General features: G+C 36.9%; 1 protein-coding gene across 2 annotated transcripts; it reads left to right on the forward strand.

The window, feature by feature from the left end:
* Positions 1-265: 265 nt before the first annotated feature.
* On the forward strand, positions 266-8,647 carry LOC128514098 (overexpressed in colon carcinoma 1 protein homolog). 2 transcript variants are annotated; one of them, XM_053487795.1, is made up of 6 exons: positions 266-455; positions 3,445-3,469; positions 4,729-4,764; positions 4,838-4,920; positions 7,418-7,459; positions 7,567-8,647. In XM_053487795.1, the coding sequence occupies exons 1-5, from the start codon at positions 413-415 to the stop codon at positions 7,420-7,422; spliced, it is 192 nt and encodes a 63-aa protein (XP_053343770.1). In that variant the 5' UTR covers positions 266-412; the 3' UTR covers positions 7,423-7,459; positions 7,567-8,647. The 2 variants fall into 2 exon arrangements, with proteins under 2 accessions (XP_053343770.1, XP_053343763.1); XM_053487788.1 differs by lacking the exon at positions 266-455 and adding an exon at positions 597-661.
* The last annotated feature ends 5,828 nt before the right edge of the window (positions 8,648-14,475 follow it).

Genomic DNA, 14,475 nt, shown 5'->3' on the forward strand with positions numbered 1-14,475 from the left:
CAGGTCAGGGGTTACGAGCGTGACATACATAACACAGTTGTTAGATTTTCCTGTAGACCCATTTATTGCACGATGTAAAAAGCAAAGGCTTGCCATTCGCAACTCTACCGTCCCATCAGATCCTGTTTCCATGGTAACCCTGTCAGGGCGGCAGAGATAGGCGAATCGTGTGAAGGAAGAGCATCTCTCTTTCCCTCCCCCCCCCCACCCCCCCATGCCTCTCATTCTCTCGCTCTCTGTGTCCCTCTCTGTGCCAGTGCAGACCTTTCCAGGCTGAACGAGAACAAGTGAGCCAGGGAATTAGTGTAGCATAGAAGTGCTGCCCTCCATTTATCCTTTTTTTTTAACTTGTCTTTCTCTTACTGCTGATCCCTCCTTTCACTGTGCGGTTCTTTAAGCACGGCAGACTGGGATGGGTTGTGGAAATTCCTCTGCCACTAATACCACAGCGGGAGGTGAGTGCATTGAAAAAAGAGCAGTGTTAGTGATTTAGACACAGACATTGTCTGTTTATGGAAACGTGTGTGTGTGTGAGTGTGTGTGTGTGTGTGTGATTTCATGTCCTCCAATGTGACAAGTAAAGCCAGGGTCTCAGGGAGGATAATGTCCTGCATGGGTCTAAGCAGTGGGTCCCCCACAATTATTCTAGCACCGCATGCAGGTAGGAGGTTTGATTGTGTAAAAGATTCTATATTCCATTTTAAGTGGTTAAATTATTTTTCCAATGGAAGAGTCGTACAGTTTGTCTTGTTTACCGATGTAGAGCATGAGATTCTTGCCTGAGTGTTTTCAGAAGGGGGGGAAAACCCCAGAGTAAATTTGGAATCTGTGGTATTTGTGGACAATCTTTGATTTATGGGGACTCTGCTTGAGTATAGAGTAAGTAAGTGTGTGTGTGTGTGTGTGTTTACTTTACCTGCCCTTGTTTTTAGCACTCATCTCTATCTGTTCTTCTCGTCTCCATCTCAGTATTGTATTTTAACCCATGTGGCATCTACTCCAGAGCTAGTGATATTTTAACACTTTGTTATGCTAGATATTTTTGTTGCAGTCTGAGGTGTTCTGGATATCTTATTTCTGTCTAGGGAATAGTTTTTGGTTGGTCCTTTAGTACAGAAAGCAGTATATATTGTAGTCTAAAAAAATGTTCTGCGAACAAGTTTTGTTCAGTCATTATGAGGTCATGGTTTGTGACTTGTGCTCATTCTGTCATTTGTTACCTTAGTGATTCAATAACGGCTGAAATGTTTCTAAAGCACTAATGCTGTTCATTGGTGTTAGACATTCTGAGCAGAGGAGCTTCACCGGAATGGCTTTATCAGGCTTCACCAGCCATAGCTATGCTTTTATGAACACCGTTATTAGTTTCCCCAGAAAGCACTGTGTCCACACAGGCCACTACCATCCGTTCTCAAAAAACCCGTCTTGGTCATTGGATTACTTACTTACACCACGTTGCCTAGATACACGTCCGGACCCTGTTGAAAATAACCCCTTTTTTTCTCTTGTCTTGGTCTTTTACCCTATGCCATCTGTAAGCCGTTTCAAAGTTTACACTCATATACACAAAGACTGCCGTCTTTTGCTAGACAAAGCTCTTAAAGGCATCAACAGGCATCATTGTTTTAGCTTCCTACCCAACACTGGGCTAAAGAGAGTCACTATACAATCACACAGTTGTGGTACTATACACTAGCACTGCTCTGGTGTGTCAAAGACAAGCCTTTTAACTAGTGACCATTGTAGATTGGAATGAATGAATTTGCTTTTGTCACAACCTCTAATATTTAATTGAACCACCTTTTGCTTTGATTACATATGCGTGTGCAATGTCACAGCATTTATTTACACCCAGAATCTTATAAACCTCTTTTGAATTGATGATGGAAGACTCAAGGTCTGGACTCTATGGTGGCAAATCCATGTGTGAAAATTACGTCTCATGCTCCCTGAAACACTCTTATAAGTTTAGCACCATGAATCCTGGCATTGTCACTTGGAATCAGCCCACGCCATCAGGAAAGAAAAAATCAATTAATGGAATAATCTGATTATTGAGTATATTCAGGTAGTCACCTGACCTAATTTATGGGCAAATAACATTGCTGAACCTGGACCTCACCAGCAGAAGCAACCCCAGATCATAACACTGTCCCCACAGGCCTGTGCGGTAGACTTGATGGGTACACCACTGTCTGACTCTCTTCTTACCCTGATGCACCCATCTCTCTGGAACAGAGTAAATCTGTATTCATCAGACCACATCTTTTTCCAATGCTCCATTCTTTATGCTCTCTAGAAATATTTTTCTAAAAAAAAATATTATATTAAAATTAAAATTATATTAAAATATATATAAAAACTTTTTCCTATTAGCCTCACTGACTTCAATTCCAATAAATTAAATTTAATTTGTATAGTGTTTTTAACAATGGTCATTGTTGCAAAGCAGCTTCAAAAAATCAAGAGAGAATTATGGAAATGAGTATGAAATGTGTGAGAAAATATGTACAAATCAAAATGAGTAAGTGGTTAATAAGTGTTTTCTTAAGGCTACACAGCTGTTTAGTCCCAATCCCGCAGGTTCTCTTCGCATTGTGCGTGTATAATTCATCTTACTTCCATTATTAAACATAGGAGTAAATTCTAGTGTTGTTTCTTTTTTAATGAAGTTAAAGTTGAAGTTGATAGTTCACCACTATCCTTAAAAGTTGTAATAATGCATTTTTCTATGTTTATTAATGGAGGTAAGATGATTTATATGCGCGCAATGCGTTTTAGTATTTTCAGCAATTTTCATAGTTAGTTCTTTTTTTTGTTTGATGCAGACCAAAACTTTGACTTTTCTAAACCAGAGTAACATCTTCGCTATGATCACAGGAAAAAAGGATATGTACATGATTGTTTAAGAGGATCTGCATGTTTGTGAAGCTACTCACTTCATTACTTAGGGTTAAATAACTTGTTGCCAGCTGAACCATATTAAGCACCACAGTAATTATCCAATGGAAAGTGAATTTTTTTGCCAGGCAGTGTACATTTAATGCAGTTACCATCAAGTTTTACTTGTTTATATAGTAGGTCGATATCTCTGAACAAGATATCTTTATGCACCAGTGCTTTTAATAGCCTCATTTGACCAGTATTGACCAGTGTTCCTAGACAGTGCTCTGTCCTATATGTCAAAGTAAAGCTTTTGATTATTAATCAGAATGCAGAGTTAAGAGTGCTGCTTGAGAAGTCCTTCACAATCTCTTCAGCCCAGAATAAATCTGTAATGTCATACACACACTTTCAATTGTGCATACAGCCCCCAGAGTTTATCCTAGTTCAGTAGCTTAGAATCTTTCCTCCAAAAAGGTGCTTTTTTTTTCTAAATCATAAACGTAAAAAATATTTAAATAATTAAAGTCATTTTACTCCTTGCTTCTTTTCTGTTCACAGGTCCTGCAGAGGCTGCGAAAGATGTGTAAGTGTCTAAGGGGGTGTCCCCATGACACCCACACAATGTCCTACAAACACACAGACGCACATACTGTATGCATGCATGTGCAATTGCACACTATACCCTTGAGAAAGCCACACACATTCAGGAAATCTCTGAGGGTATTAGGACTTTTAGCAAAGCCAACTCTTGAGGGAGATTCAATCACAGCCTGCACCAGCATGTATTTGCCCCAGCGGTAAACGTGGCGCTGACTGTATGTGTTCCACTGTGGCTCCTGTGGACCCTGAGTACACCCTGGACAATCTACACTAATTACTGCAGCCTTCAGCACATCGGCAGTACAATTTAATCTGTGTGTGTGGGTGTGTGTGTGTGTGTGAGTGAGAGAGAGAGAGAGAGAGAGAGAGCAATCCTTCTTCATCAATTTCAGTAAAACTATTGTTTTAGGATTGCTTTAAGTAGCATGACTTATAGCATTAATTAACATAAACAAATTATGATTATATATAACTTTATTAATATTAACAAGTTAATTGCAATCTGTACTAAATTTGTATTGGTCACATACACAGCCATACACAATATGATGTGCAGTAAAATGCTTACACGACTGTTTGTGACCCTGAAAAGGAAAAAGGAAGTGAGAAGACAAATGCTAATAGGAAGGAATAAAAAATAGAAAATATTAAATCTTCAATTTTGTTACAATAAAATAAAGTAGAATAAAATGAAATATAACTTTACAGCATTTATTGTGTTTTTTTTTTTGTTGTTGTTTAAACAAGGGGTCATTTACATAACACTGTACATTGCTTTATTTACTGGCATACAAATATGTTTTGTGAGGTTTAATGTTTTGTTGAAAAAAATATTATTTGGAAATAATAACTGTTTTTGCACACTCAGTAATGCAAAAGTTATTTTAAAAAACGAAAGAAAAAAAAAACACAGAATAGATCTAAGCTATCACATCTTTTATTAATATGCTTAGGTGCTATCTTATTAAAGATACAAATGTAGGATTTAATGTATTTAATACATTAAATGTGCATATATGCTAAGTTAGAAATGCCTGTGAAAGTAGAATATGATTCCTGATCAAAACAGAACAGCATTAATATCTGTTTGATATTAAAATTAAATTAACACCAATGAACAACTTGTCATGAGTCATGTCTCGTAGCTATGGTTTCAACATATATCACTTTTTCATGTGGATAGATAGATACATGAATATATGGATGGCAATGATAAAAATCTAACCTTGTCTTATGTAACAGGACAGAAGATCCGTCACAAGATGACGAGAAAAGAAGGTCAGTGAAACGTCTTTTACACCATTAACCTCAGACTGTGTGTGTGTGTGATGTAGCATGTTATTTCCTGTAGGAACTATGGTGGGGTGTATGTAGGACTTCCCACAGAAATGAACACAGTGATGGCCAGTCAGTCGAAGTCGACCACGCGGAAAGGTAAGGCTTTCTGAGAGCAGCTTGCATCATTATTCAGTGCTAAAAATGTGTTGCATCAAAGTGCAGCGTTGTGCAAGTGTCAGAGCTTGAATACTTTTTTTCAGCACTCTCAGTGGGAATCTAAGAAAATGGGAGCTGTGTGTTATTACCACTCGATTATACATCAATCATGAGGAAAGTGGTCGTGGATCGCCGTGTGACGTCTTGATTGTTAGAGTGGTGATCTCATACAGGAATTGAAATTTAAAACACTTTAGGTGTAGTTAACTTTTTTTTTCTTGACTGAAGGACAAACCTGAAATAGATTTGCATTCAAATGCAAATTATTATAGAGCTTCTTTTAAGAAAAAAAGAAATAGAAGTGCCTTTTACTTTCTACCCGTATAACACATTTGAACAACCAGCACTTTGTTCCCGGCTGTTGATTTTTTTCTATATTAAAGTCGTGTTCATCACTAGGGATGAGCGATATGATGAAAGCTGAACATAAATTTACTGGATTTTTGTATGATACAGTACACAATATGTTTCAGGATATAGAGAAATGTTTACCAACGAACTGCCAGCAAGACAATTCAGCTGGATATAAAAACCATGATCAATACTTTATTTAATACCTAAAATATAAGGGAATGTTTTTTTTAATATAATTCCATTCAGGCCGTAATTTCCACACTTAGACGATTGAGGCTCTGGGTTACTTAACGAAGGGTCAGAGATTTTAACTGTTCAAGGCTCAACCAGGCCACTGAAATCCAGTGCTGGTCCTAAACTGGGAGAAACTGGGTGGGTTGTGACACCAAGTAGTATTAGCATATAATAATTACTGTTGTAAATACTACAGTTTACTAAAACCTCCATTAAGTACTACTAAAAAAGTAACTACTACACTTTGCTAAAGCATGTTGTCCTAGAATAAGTATTAGAGTTTACAACAGTGTGTAGTCAATTACTATAGTAATTACTACAGTTTGATACTTTAGTGATCAGTTTGTTCCAGTTTGTAGTAATCACTATAGTACTACAGTTTACTACAATTACTAGTAGTATTTATTACTGTTTGTTACAGCATTCATTAATTACTATAGTAGCTATTACAGTTTACTACAGCTTGTAGTCAATCACTAGAGTAAATACTACAGTTTGTTACAGCATGTAATAATTATTATAGAAAACACCACAGTTTACTAAAGCGTATAGTAATTGTTATAGTAAATACTACAGTTCATTACAGTAACTAATTACTAGAATAAATATTACAGTTTGTTACAACATATAATTTACTATAGTGATTACTACAGTTTCTTACAGCTTGTAGTAATCACTAAAGTAAGTATTACAGTTTACTAAAGCTTGTAGTCAGTACTACAGTGTGTTACAACTATCAGTAATAACTATAGTAAATACGTCATTATTACTACAAATTAATAAGTATTATAGTAATTTAGTAAGTTACAGCATGTACTAAATATGACAGTAAATAGAGAACTACAGCTTACTATAGTAAATATTACAGTTTGCTACAGCATAAAATAATTACTATAAAAAATACCACAGTTGTTACAGCATATAGTAATTACTCCAGTAAATATTGCTATAGTGTGTAGTTATTATTACAGTAAATACTAGAGTTTACTGCACTGTCTAGTAATTACTATAGTAAATTATAGTATTTCTTCCTATACTGTATTTAATTTTGCGCATTTTGGAGATGTATTTTGCATTCAATCAACTTTGAATCTGCGGCTTCCAGTTGCTTTGCCATTACCTGCAAAAAGACAACAACAATACAAAACATAAAAAAAGTAATGTTATAAAAATAAAAAACACTTTAACACATAATTTATCATGATATCAATGTTATACCTTTATACTGTACAGTACCATCCAGCAGTGTATTCATCACTCATCATGAAGTGTCAGTGCTCTTATTGCTAAATGTAGAGCTGAAGGAAATGCAAAGCTACTTATCCTCCATATTTTAGCACATTTTAATTAAAAGGACTTCAGTGGGAAGTGAATGATTGAGCCGTGTTCCTATACTTGTGATGAAGAGCAGGAAATAAAGCTAAGGTACACGGCACAATAGGCAAACACACGTGTCTCCTGGTACACTAACAAGAACTGGACAGCAAAAAATGGTACAAAGTAGATAAAAGGATGAAAGGCAGATATTGTGTGTGTGTGTATGTGAGACAGATACAGTATATGAGACAGAGACTCATATATATATGGAGAGAGAGCGAGAGAGAGAGAGAGAGAGAGAGAGTCCATGCTCACATCACATGGCCTGTTAATGTAGCTTTAATGACTTTTTAAAAGGTTTCCAGAAAAGATGACACTGTCCCATCACACAAAAACAACCACACACACACACACACACACACACACACACAGAATACTATCCCTGTGTTACACGTGTCATTTAATTTGTAGCATCTGCTATATCTCAAATTAGACTCAATCAAATCAAATGAACCCTTTCCTTTCTTTACAGACTAGCAAATTCGAAACAGGGCAACAAGAAAGCGCACTACATGTAAGTCAGATTTGTCTACACTTATCACTAGCTACAGCTAGTGAACTAATTTTTCATTTATCAACAAAATGAACCGACTGACATATTTTGGTCTTCTGTCTGTGCAGGTGAATATCTGTAGAAGGAGTTTCCTTGGACCACAATAGACACCGAATATGATTTCTGTGTGGTTCTGCAAGATGTGTGTGACTGTCCAATGGGATTCAATTTGTGTGGGAACCATCGGTCTGTGAGTTTGTCGATGACCTGGGTTGAAAGACACTTCTTGGAAAAGGGAACAAGAGAAGACCCGGATGTTGTAACGGCACTGGAGCCAAGATGGCATCTGTAGCTCAGGAACAAGCCAAGTTCAACCGTTATGAAGGCATGTCAACACTTGGACCTCGGCTCAAACTCTGCAATAAAGGACTAATCTGCATTTAGGCTTTAATGTGAGCCACCGTTGCTATAATGAAGCCATTGAAACACTCATACATGTTAATCAGAGGATTACCGTTGTCATTTTCACCGTATGTAGTCCAGTGCTCAGTCTGACATTATGTAGGTGCAGACAAAGCTGTTCAACTAACTCACCATCACCATCACTCATGACCATATTAACACAGAATTAATATATCACACTCCTCATGTGCTATGTTACTAGATGCAGTGCAAATTAGCTCTACTGGGATGAATTTGTAGTGGCCTTTATATTTGTGACCCGTCATATCAAGTCACACAGGTTAGTGTTGTGTTGTGGCCGATAGAATGCAGTAGGTGAAGCTGATCAAATTGTCAATTTTGATAAATACATTCTATTCCTCAACCTTCAAAAGAATTGAGAAATTTTTTTATTTTAAATATTGTTTTTTTTTACAATAAATTGGTGCTACTGGTGAATTTATGTTTAGGGGTAGGAGAGAAAGCAGGATTCACTCTTTCTAACTACGTCCTCGACTCATCGATTCATTTTCTCTCATTAATCTAAAAGAAGGATTTCAATGGTGTATCTGAGGTCCTCTGCATAAACAAACTCACTACTGGCCATGACACAGTAAAGAACTTGGTATCAAGATGCTGAACCAAGAATCTGAAAATATGCATAACTCAAATCCCCCCAAATGCACCTTAATACCTGACTTGATGTGACAGGGCCACATTTAGTTTGCTATATTTTATGTAATTTCAAGTACAATTACTTGTAAGTGCATTGTCTCTATCGAAGATTGTGTAAAATGATTAAAAAAAAAAAGATTATTACTATTATTTGCCTCGTCTGTTTATGAATACAACATGTGCTGAGAAAGAAATGAAAAAGCAATGTGCTTCTTTAAAAAGAAACACTTTTGCCGAAGGAAAGTGTGCAATTGGGTTGTTAGTGCTGCAAAAGTACTGAAATGATTTGCAAGCTAGGTGATAATAAAGAGTGCAAATTATACTAACATCACTTTAGACACAGTCTCAGGTGGACAGGGAAATGAAAGTGGAAAACACTGTAATTTTAGCACATCAGAAATGTTTACAGAAAATAGGCTATAAGGTTTTTTTAGTTAAACATTAAGTCCTGAGTGTTGCTTGAGGATAATTTAGGCTGAGATACAGTGGAAAGTGAAAACAACTACAAAAGCTGGTTTGACATTTCTTGTCTTTGAAAAAAAAGCGAAAAAAAAAAAGAAGACCAGATCATTTCTTTTGACTTTCAATGTACAATACATGTTCATTTAAAATCCTGAATCTGGTGCAAATCTTGCAATAACAGATCTCAACAAAAATCTCTAGTTGTTTGAAGGGCTCTGATATGCAGGTCATATTTCTGAAACACGTCCTGTGGGGCATATGGTGAAAAATGCATACAAAACATTTTAAGGTGAAATATTAGCAAAATACTTCTGTAGCACCTATAGAGTAATAAGGCAAGGCAGTGTGTATTCAGTCACTATAGTGAACACATCCCTGGAGCCTGATGTACATATTTGACCAACTGATCAATGACTAAACCGGTTTTCCGAAGAGTACGAGGTAACATGCTTTTCCCCTGCGAAAGGTAGCATGTCTTCTTCAGTCTCCAGAGGCCTCATCAGGGTGTTCCTCTGGGTAATAAAAGTTCTGCAGGGCCCCAAAGAGAGCGCAGTAACGAGGTACCCAGGGATAAGGATGATGGTGCCCACGCAGTGCTGCGGGAGCAGCTGGGAAAGTAACTGCGCCTTGGTTAAACTAGTTTACTAAAAACTAAGGCTAAGATAAAAAGGCAGGGGAACACACTCACACAGAGACACACACACACACACACACACACACACACAGCATCTCAAACAAACCCAGTGTCAGACACACGGTGATGAAAACAAGCAAGTCAACTGCACGGTCTGGTGATCATATTTATGATATACAGTATGTTCAGAGTTCAGAGGCAAAGCACTAACACTAGTAAACAACTAACTAACTAACAATATCAATCATGAAAGACATTTATCACACCCAAGTGTTTTTTTTTTTTCACTTATACTGTCACAGATCTGTTGCTCTGATATAAGCGATAAAAAGGCCTAACATGTAAAGCAAATCAGTATTAAATCAATATATTTATTGCAATTTATTTCAATATCATTCATTTTAATTAATTTTTATTTCAATATGTACTAATCTTTGCTATTTATGTGCACATTTTAAAGAAGGTCATTAATGCCCAAAAGATTGCAGATATTAGGTTAGACATAAAGTACAAGAGTGAGTCAAAAATGATCCACACTCTGGCTGTAGAATTTATTTCAAAATATTCTAGAAAACACAAAAACATTATTTTTCAAAACATAATCTCCTTGCTTTTCAATGCACTTTGTCCACCTGTCCAAGCTTTTGTATTCCCCTATTAAAAAATGTTTTAGGCCGAGCTGTGAGACACGAATTAAATCTTTTATTAAATTAAATTTTTATACTGTAGATCTTTTACCAATTGTCATTGTCGCAAAGTAGCAAATGCACCGAACGAATGCCCCGCTGTCTTCGCTTCTTCATCAGATGTGAATCTTCGTCCTGGTAGGGCTGGTTTCAGGGGACAAAACAGGTGAAAGTCCAATGGAGGACTCAGGACCGAGGATCAGGACTATCTCAAAACGTTTTTGTCGACAGTGTGGACAGATGTGTGTATATATATATACTGTATATATGCCACTGCTCGCTTGCAGATTTGTTAATAGCAACAGCTTTCCCTTGTGGCAGCGGCCCCTTTCATCAGGACACACTGCAAAACTCGTTACGGAATGGTTTAAGAAACATGTCAGAGTTCAAGGTGGTGACTTGGCCCCCAAATTCCCCAGATCTCAGCCCTTTTGAGGTAAGGTTGCACTTCTTGAACTTGGCTTAACTTAAGCCATAAATTATTTATGTGTTTTAACGCACTGGTGCAGATCTCAGGTTAAATATTTAGATGTTTTTCTTATTTGTTTCCCTTTCTTCTCAACCTTTCTTGTTTCCTCTCCCATCTGCCACACCCCATCTGCTCATGTTCTTGTCTGACACATTACTCTTCTACCATTATCACACATGCAGAAGAAATTAGCTCTGTTGCTGCTACAACAATTTAGCTGAAAGCAGGATTGACAGCAGGGAAAAAAAAATTCAAGTTACTTACAAAAATCCCACATTACACTCATGCTTTTTTATATTTCTCATTATACATGTAAAAATGTGCATAACAAATTAAAATACTCAACAGCCACATATATGTTTCCAAAGGGTTGTTTTTAATTGTCATATGACAAGTATGTGTGCTATTTTTTATACAGTATTTCGATCTTCGATCTGTAGCTTTCAAATCAGTATTTAATGAAGATTGCAGAGATGCAACTGCAAAACCTGTCAGCTGTTTTTTTTTTTTTTTTTACGCTGAAAATTAAGACAGGAGGTATAAGGTTCCCTTGGACTAGTGGACAAGGAATCTGCACTTTTACTGCTAGTGCTTGCATTCAACCACTGATCAGGAAAACAACCTCAACCTCAGCACGCTCTTAGTCCCAAACCTGGATAAATGAGGAGGCTTGCATTAGGAAAGGCATCTGGGATACTGTAAATATTTTACCCTAACCCATTACTGAACGATTTCTAGATTCCCATCACAGCTTTAATTTTTGCATACATTGTTCAAAGGTTTTTATAAGATTTCTATCCTTTTTCATCATATAATTTTTTTCTTTATGAATTCTGTAAGAGTTTATCAGGGTTTGGAAAATGCACAGAGAGGAAAATAGTCAAACAACTTAATAATTAATGACTTCACATGACTACTGTCCTTAAACAAGCAAAAAAAATCCTCTGCATTATCAGTCATATTGTGCAAATAAAAGGCTTTTTTTTTTTACGATCACTAATGGGGGCAGCTTAAAGGAAAAAAAAGAACAAGAAGTTTAACAAAGTCTTCTGGGAGAGGCTCCAGGCCTCCAGTTACCCTGTACAGGATGGTATAAGTGCTATAGAAAATGATTGTGAATTGTGAAAGTAAAAACTACCGTTATTCCTTTATAGATTCCCCTGCTACACTAATGCACTTATCGAAGCGTTTCACTAGTGCTTGGATACCATCAAAGGTTTTCTTTCTCTTCTGGAAAGATGATCAAGGTGCCTGCTTTGATCATGAAACAAACACGCAAAAAAGCAGTGTTTATTAGTACAAGAACATGCACTTCTTCATCTGTACAGCAGGTGTCAGTATTGGACAAGGGGGAAATGTAAACAGCAATAAAAAGAAAGAAAGAAAGAAAAAAAGAAAGCTTTGGATTTTGAGGAGAAAAAAAGCTGGCAGATATTTTCTTCTGAAAAGTGCAACTACAAATTACCAAAAGTAGAAGAGTGTGTAGTTTAATGAGTTACGTTTGGCAGTAATCACTTGTTTTGAGCTAATTCAGCTAAACCAGTCTTAGTGCAGCGTTAATCACAACACACACTCAGCCAGGCCGCATTATACAGTCATCAAGCCACTTATTAGCACACTGTTTGTATGGGTGGTGTATGAGCTCAGTACAGACGCCAGTCTGACTGAAGGAAAGGAAAACATGGTGAGGGAAATTGCTTTTCTAATTAGACAAGCTAACAACCAGATCCCACCTGAAGTTGGCTGGATGAAGAGACTGCATCATAGAGCTGATTGATGAAACACAAATGTTTGCTAACTGCAGACAGAGAAATGTGTTTCAAAGGAGACCATTTAATGTGAAAGTATTTCTGACGAGTAACAACCATTGAAGTAGATTGCACACAGTGCCAAATGATTTTATCATCTAAGTTGAGCACATCATCAGTTCATTTTCTCAATCCAGTTCATTTTCTCAATTTCTTTAAAAGTCCTGAATGCATAAAAATGGTTCTTAAAACTGATTAAGTGTTTTGATTTTTTTTTTAAAAAGAAGAAAGAAAAATACCCAACTTGTGCTTACAAACGATTTTCTATTCAACTGATTATGAAAGATACACTGCACATTCTAAAATCAACAGAACTGGTCCAAAGCAGAACCAGTAGACCCTTTTCCCTAGACATTCTTTTAAATATCTGGATTTTCTCCCCCTATTAAATTCATTACTTAAATTGTATTTAGTTAAACATATTAGGTGTTGCAATTTTTTCTTTCTTTTGTTCTTTAAAAAAAAATAAAAAATTAGTTATGTAGAAGGCCAGGCTCGATCCCCGTCTTTGTATGCATGGAGTTTGCATGTTCTCCCGGTGCTTGGTGGGTTTCCGCAGGGTACTTCGGTTTCCTCCCACAGTCCAAAGACATGTAGGTCAGGTTAATTTCCATTCCAAAATTGCCCGTAGTGTGTGAATGAGTATGTGTGAGTGTGTGTGCCCTGCTATGGATTGGCACCCTGTCCAGGGTGTACCCTGCCTCGTGCCCTAAGTCTCCTGGGATAGGCTCCAGGTCCCCCTGTGACCCTGAATACAGGATAAAGCGGTATAGAAAATGAGTGAGTGAGTGATTGAGTTATGTATGACTTCACTATCAAGTAAAAACTTGCCATGCATGTCTCTCCTACACGAAAACAATTAAACAAACAGCAGGAAAACCTCTTGTTCTTTTAACATTAGCCATAATGTAAAATTTTAAAAGTACGTGCAATTCAAGATGAATCATACTTCAAACAAAATCTGTAAAATGTTTCTAATTATAAGCTTCACATAATTTTCTCCCATGAAGAACATGTGTCATGTCTATATTTGATGGGAAACTACAGAACATAAAAAGAGGAGGTTCTCCTAAATTCATGTGATCATTGAAATGATTACTGTGCTGATTTCTTTGGATGTTGTTCACAGTAGAACTGTGCTGAGACAAAAGAAACCAAACAGTATTAATCAGAGCACTGTAGATTTGTGGTCTGTAGATTCTTTCCATTCTGTTTTTGTGTTGATAGAAAAAGTAAACCAAGCCCTTGCAAACAACTACACATCTTGAGCATGACTTTTACAGGACGTCACGCTATAAAAAAAAAGAAGTATTTTTTACTACATAAAATATAATATATGCCATCTAATCGTGTGGAGAGCCGATCCATGGGGTGGTTAAGGAACAAGGCATGGTACACCCTGACAACCCTTGCTGGGCACAAGTAAACACACGCTCACACACCCAATCACATACTGTATGATGGGCAATCCGGAAGGACCAAGCAACATAGACTAAATGTCCTTGGAATATTGAAGAAAACTGGAGTACCTCCACAAACAAAGAATGAAGGTGAGATTTGAACCTTCAAACCTTTAGATGCCAGACAACAGGGCTAATTTCTAAGCTGCTGTCCCATCTACTTCATAAAAAATAAGGGCTGTACTAAACATAATGCAATAGTGCAAATATTTTTTTTTATTATAACTGACATACAGTGGATCATTAAAATGACATATCCTCTTTACAAAGGCACTGCTCTCCATAGTCTCCAACACAAGTCTCAAACACATTTACGCCCCCCTTTCTTTAAATTCTTCCTCAGTCTGTGCTTATTGCTCTTGGTCCTCAATGGTGTCATCTCTGTAAACATTCTGTAGCGCA

The sequence above is a fragment of the Clarias gariepinus genome, chromosome 2 (assembly GCF_024256425.1).
Source record: "Clarias gariepinus isolate MV-2021 ecotype Netherlands chromosome 2, CGAR_prim_01v2, whole genome shotgun sequence".
Classification (NCBI taxonomy): Eukaryota; Metazoa; Chordata; class Actinopteri; order Siluriformes; family Clariidae; genus Clarias; species Clarias gariepinus.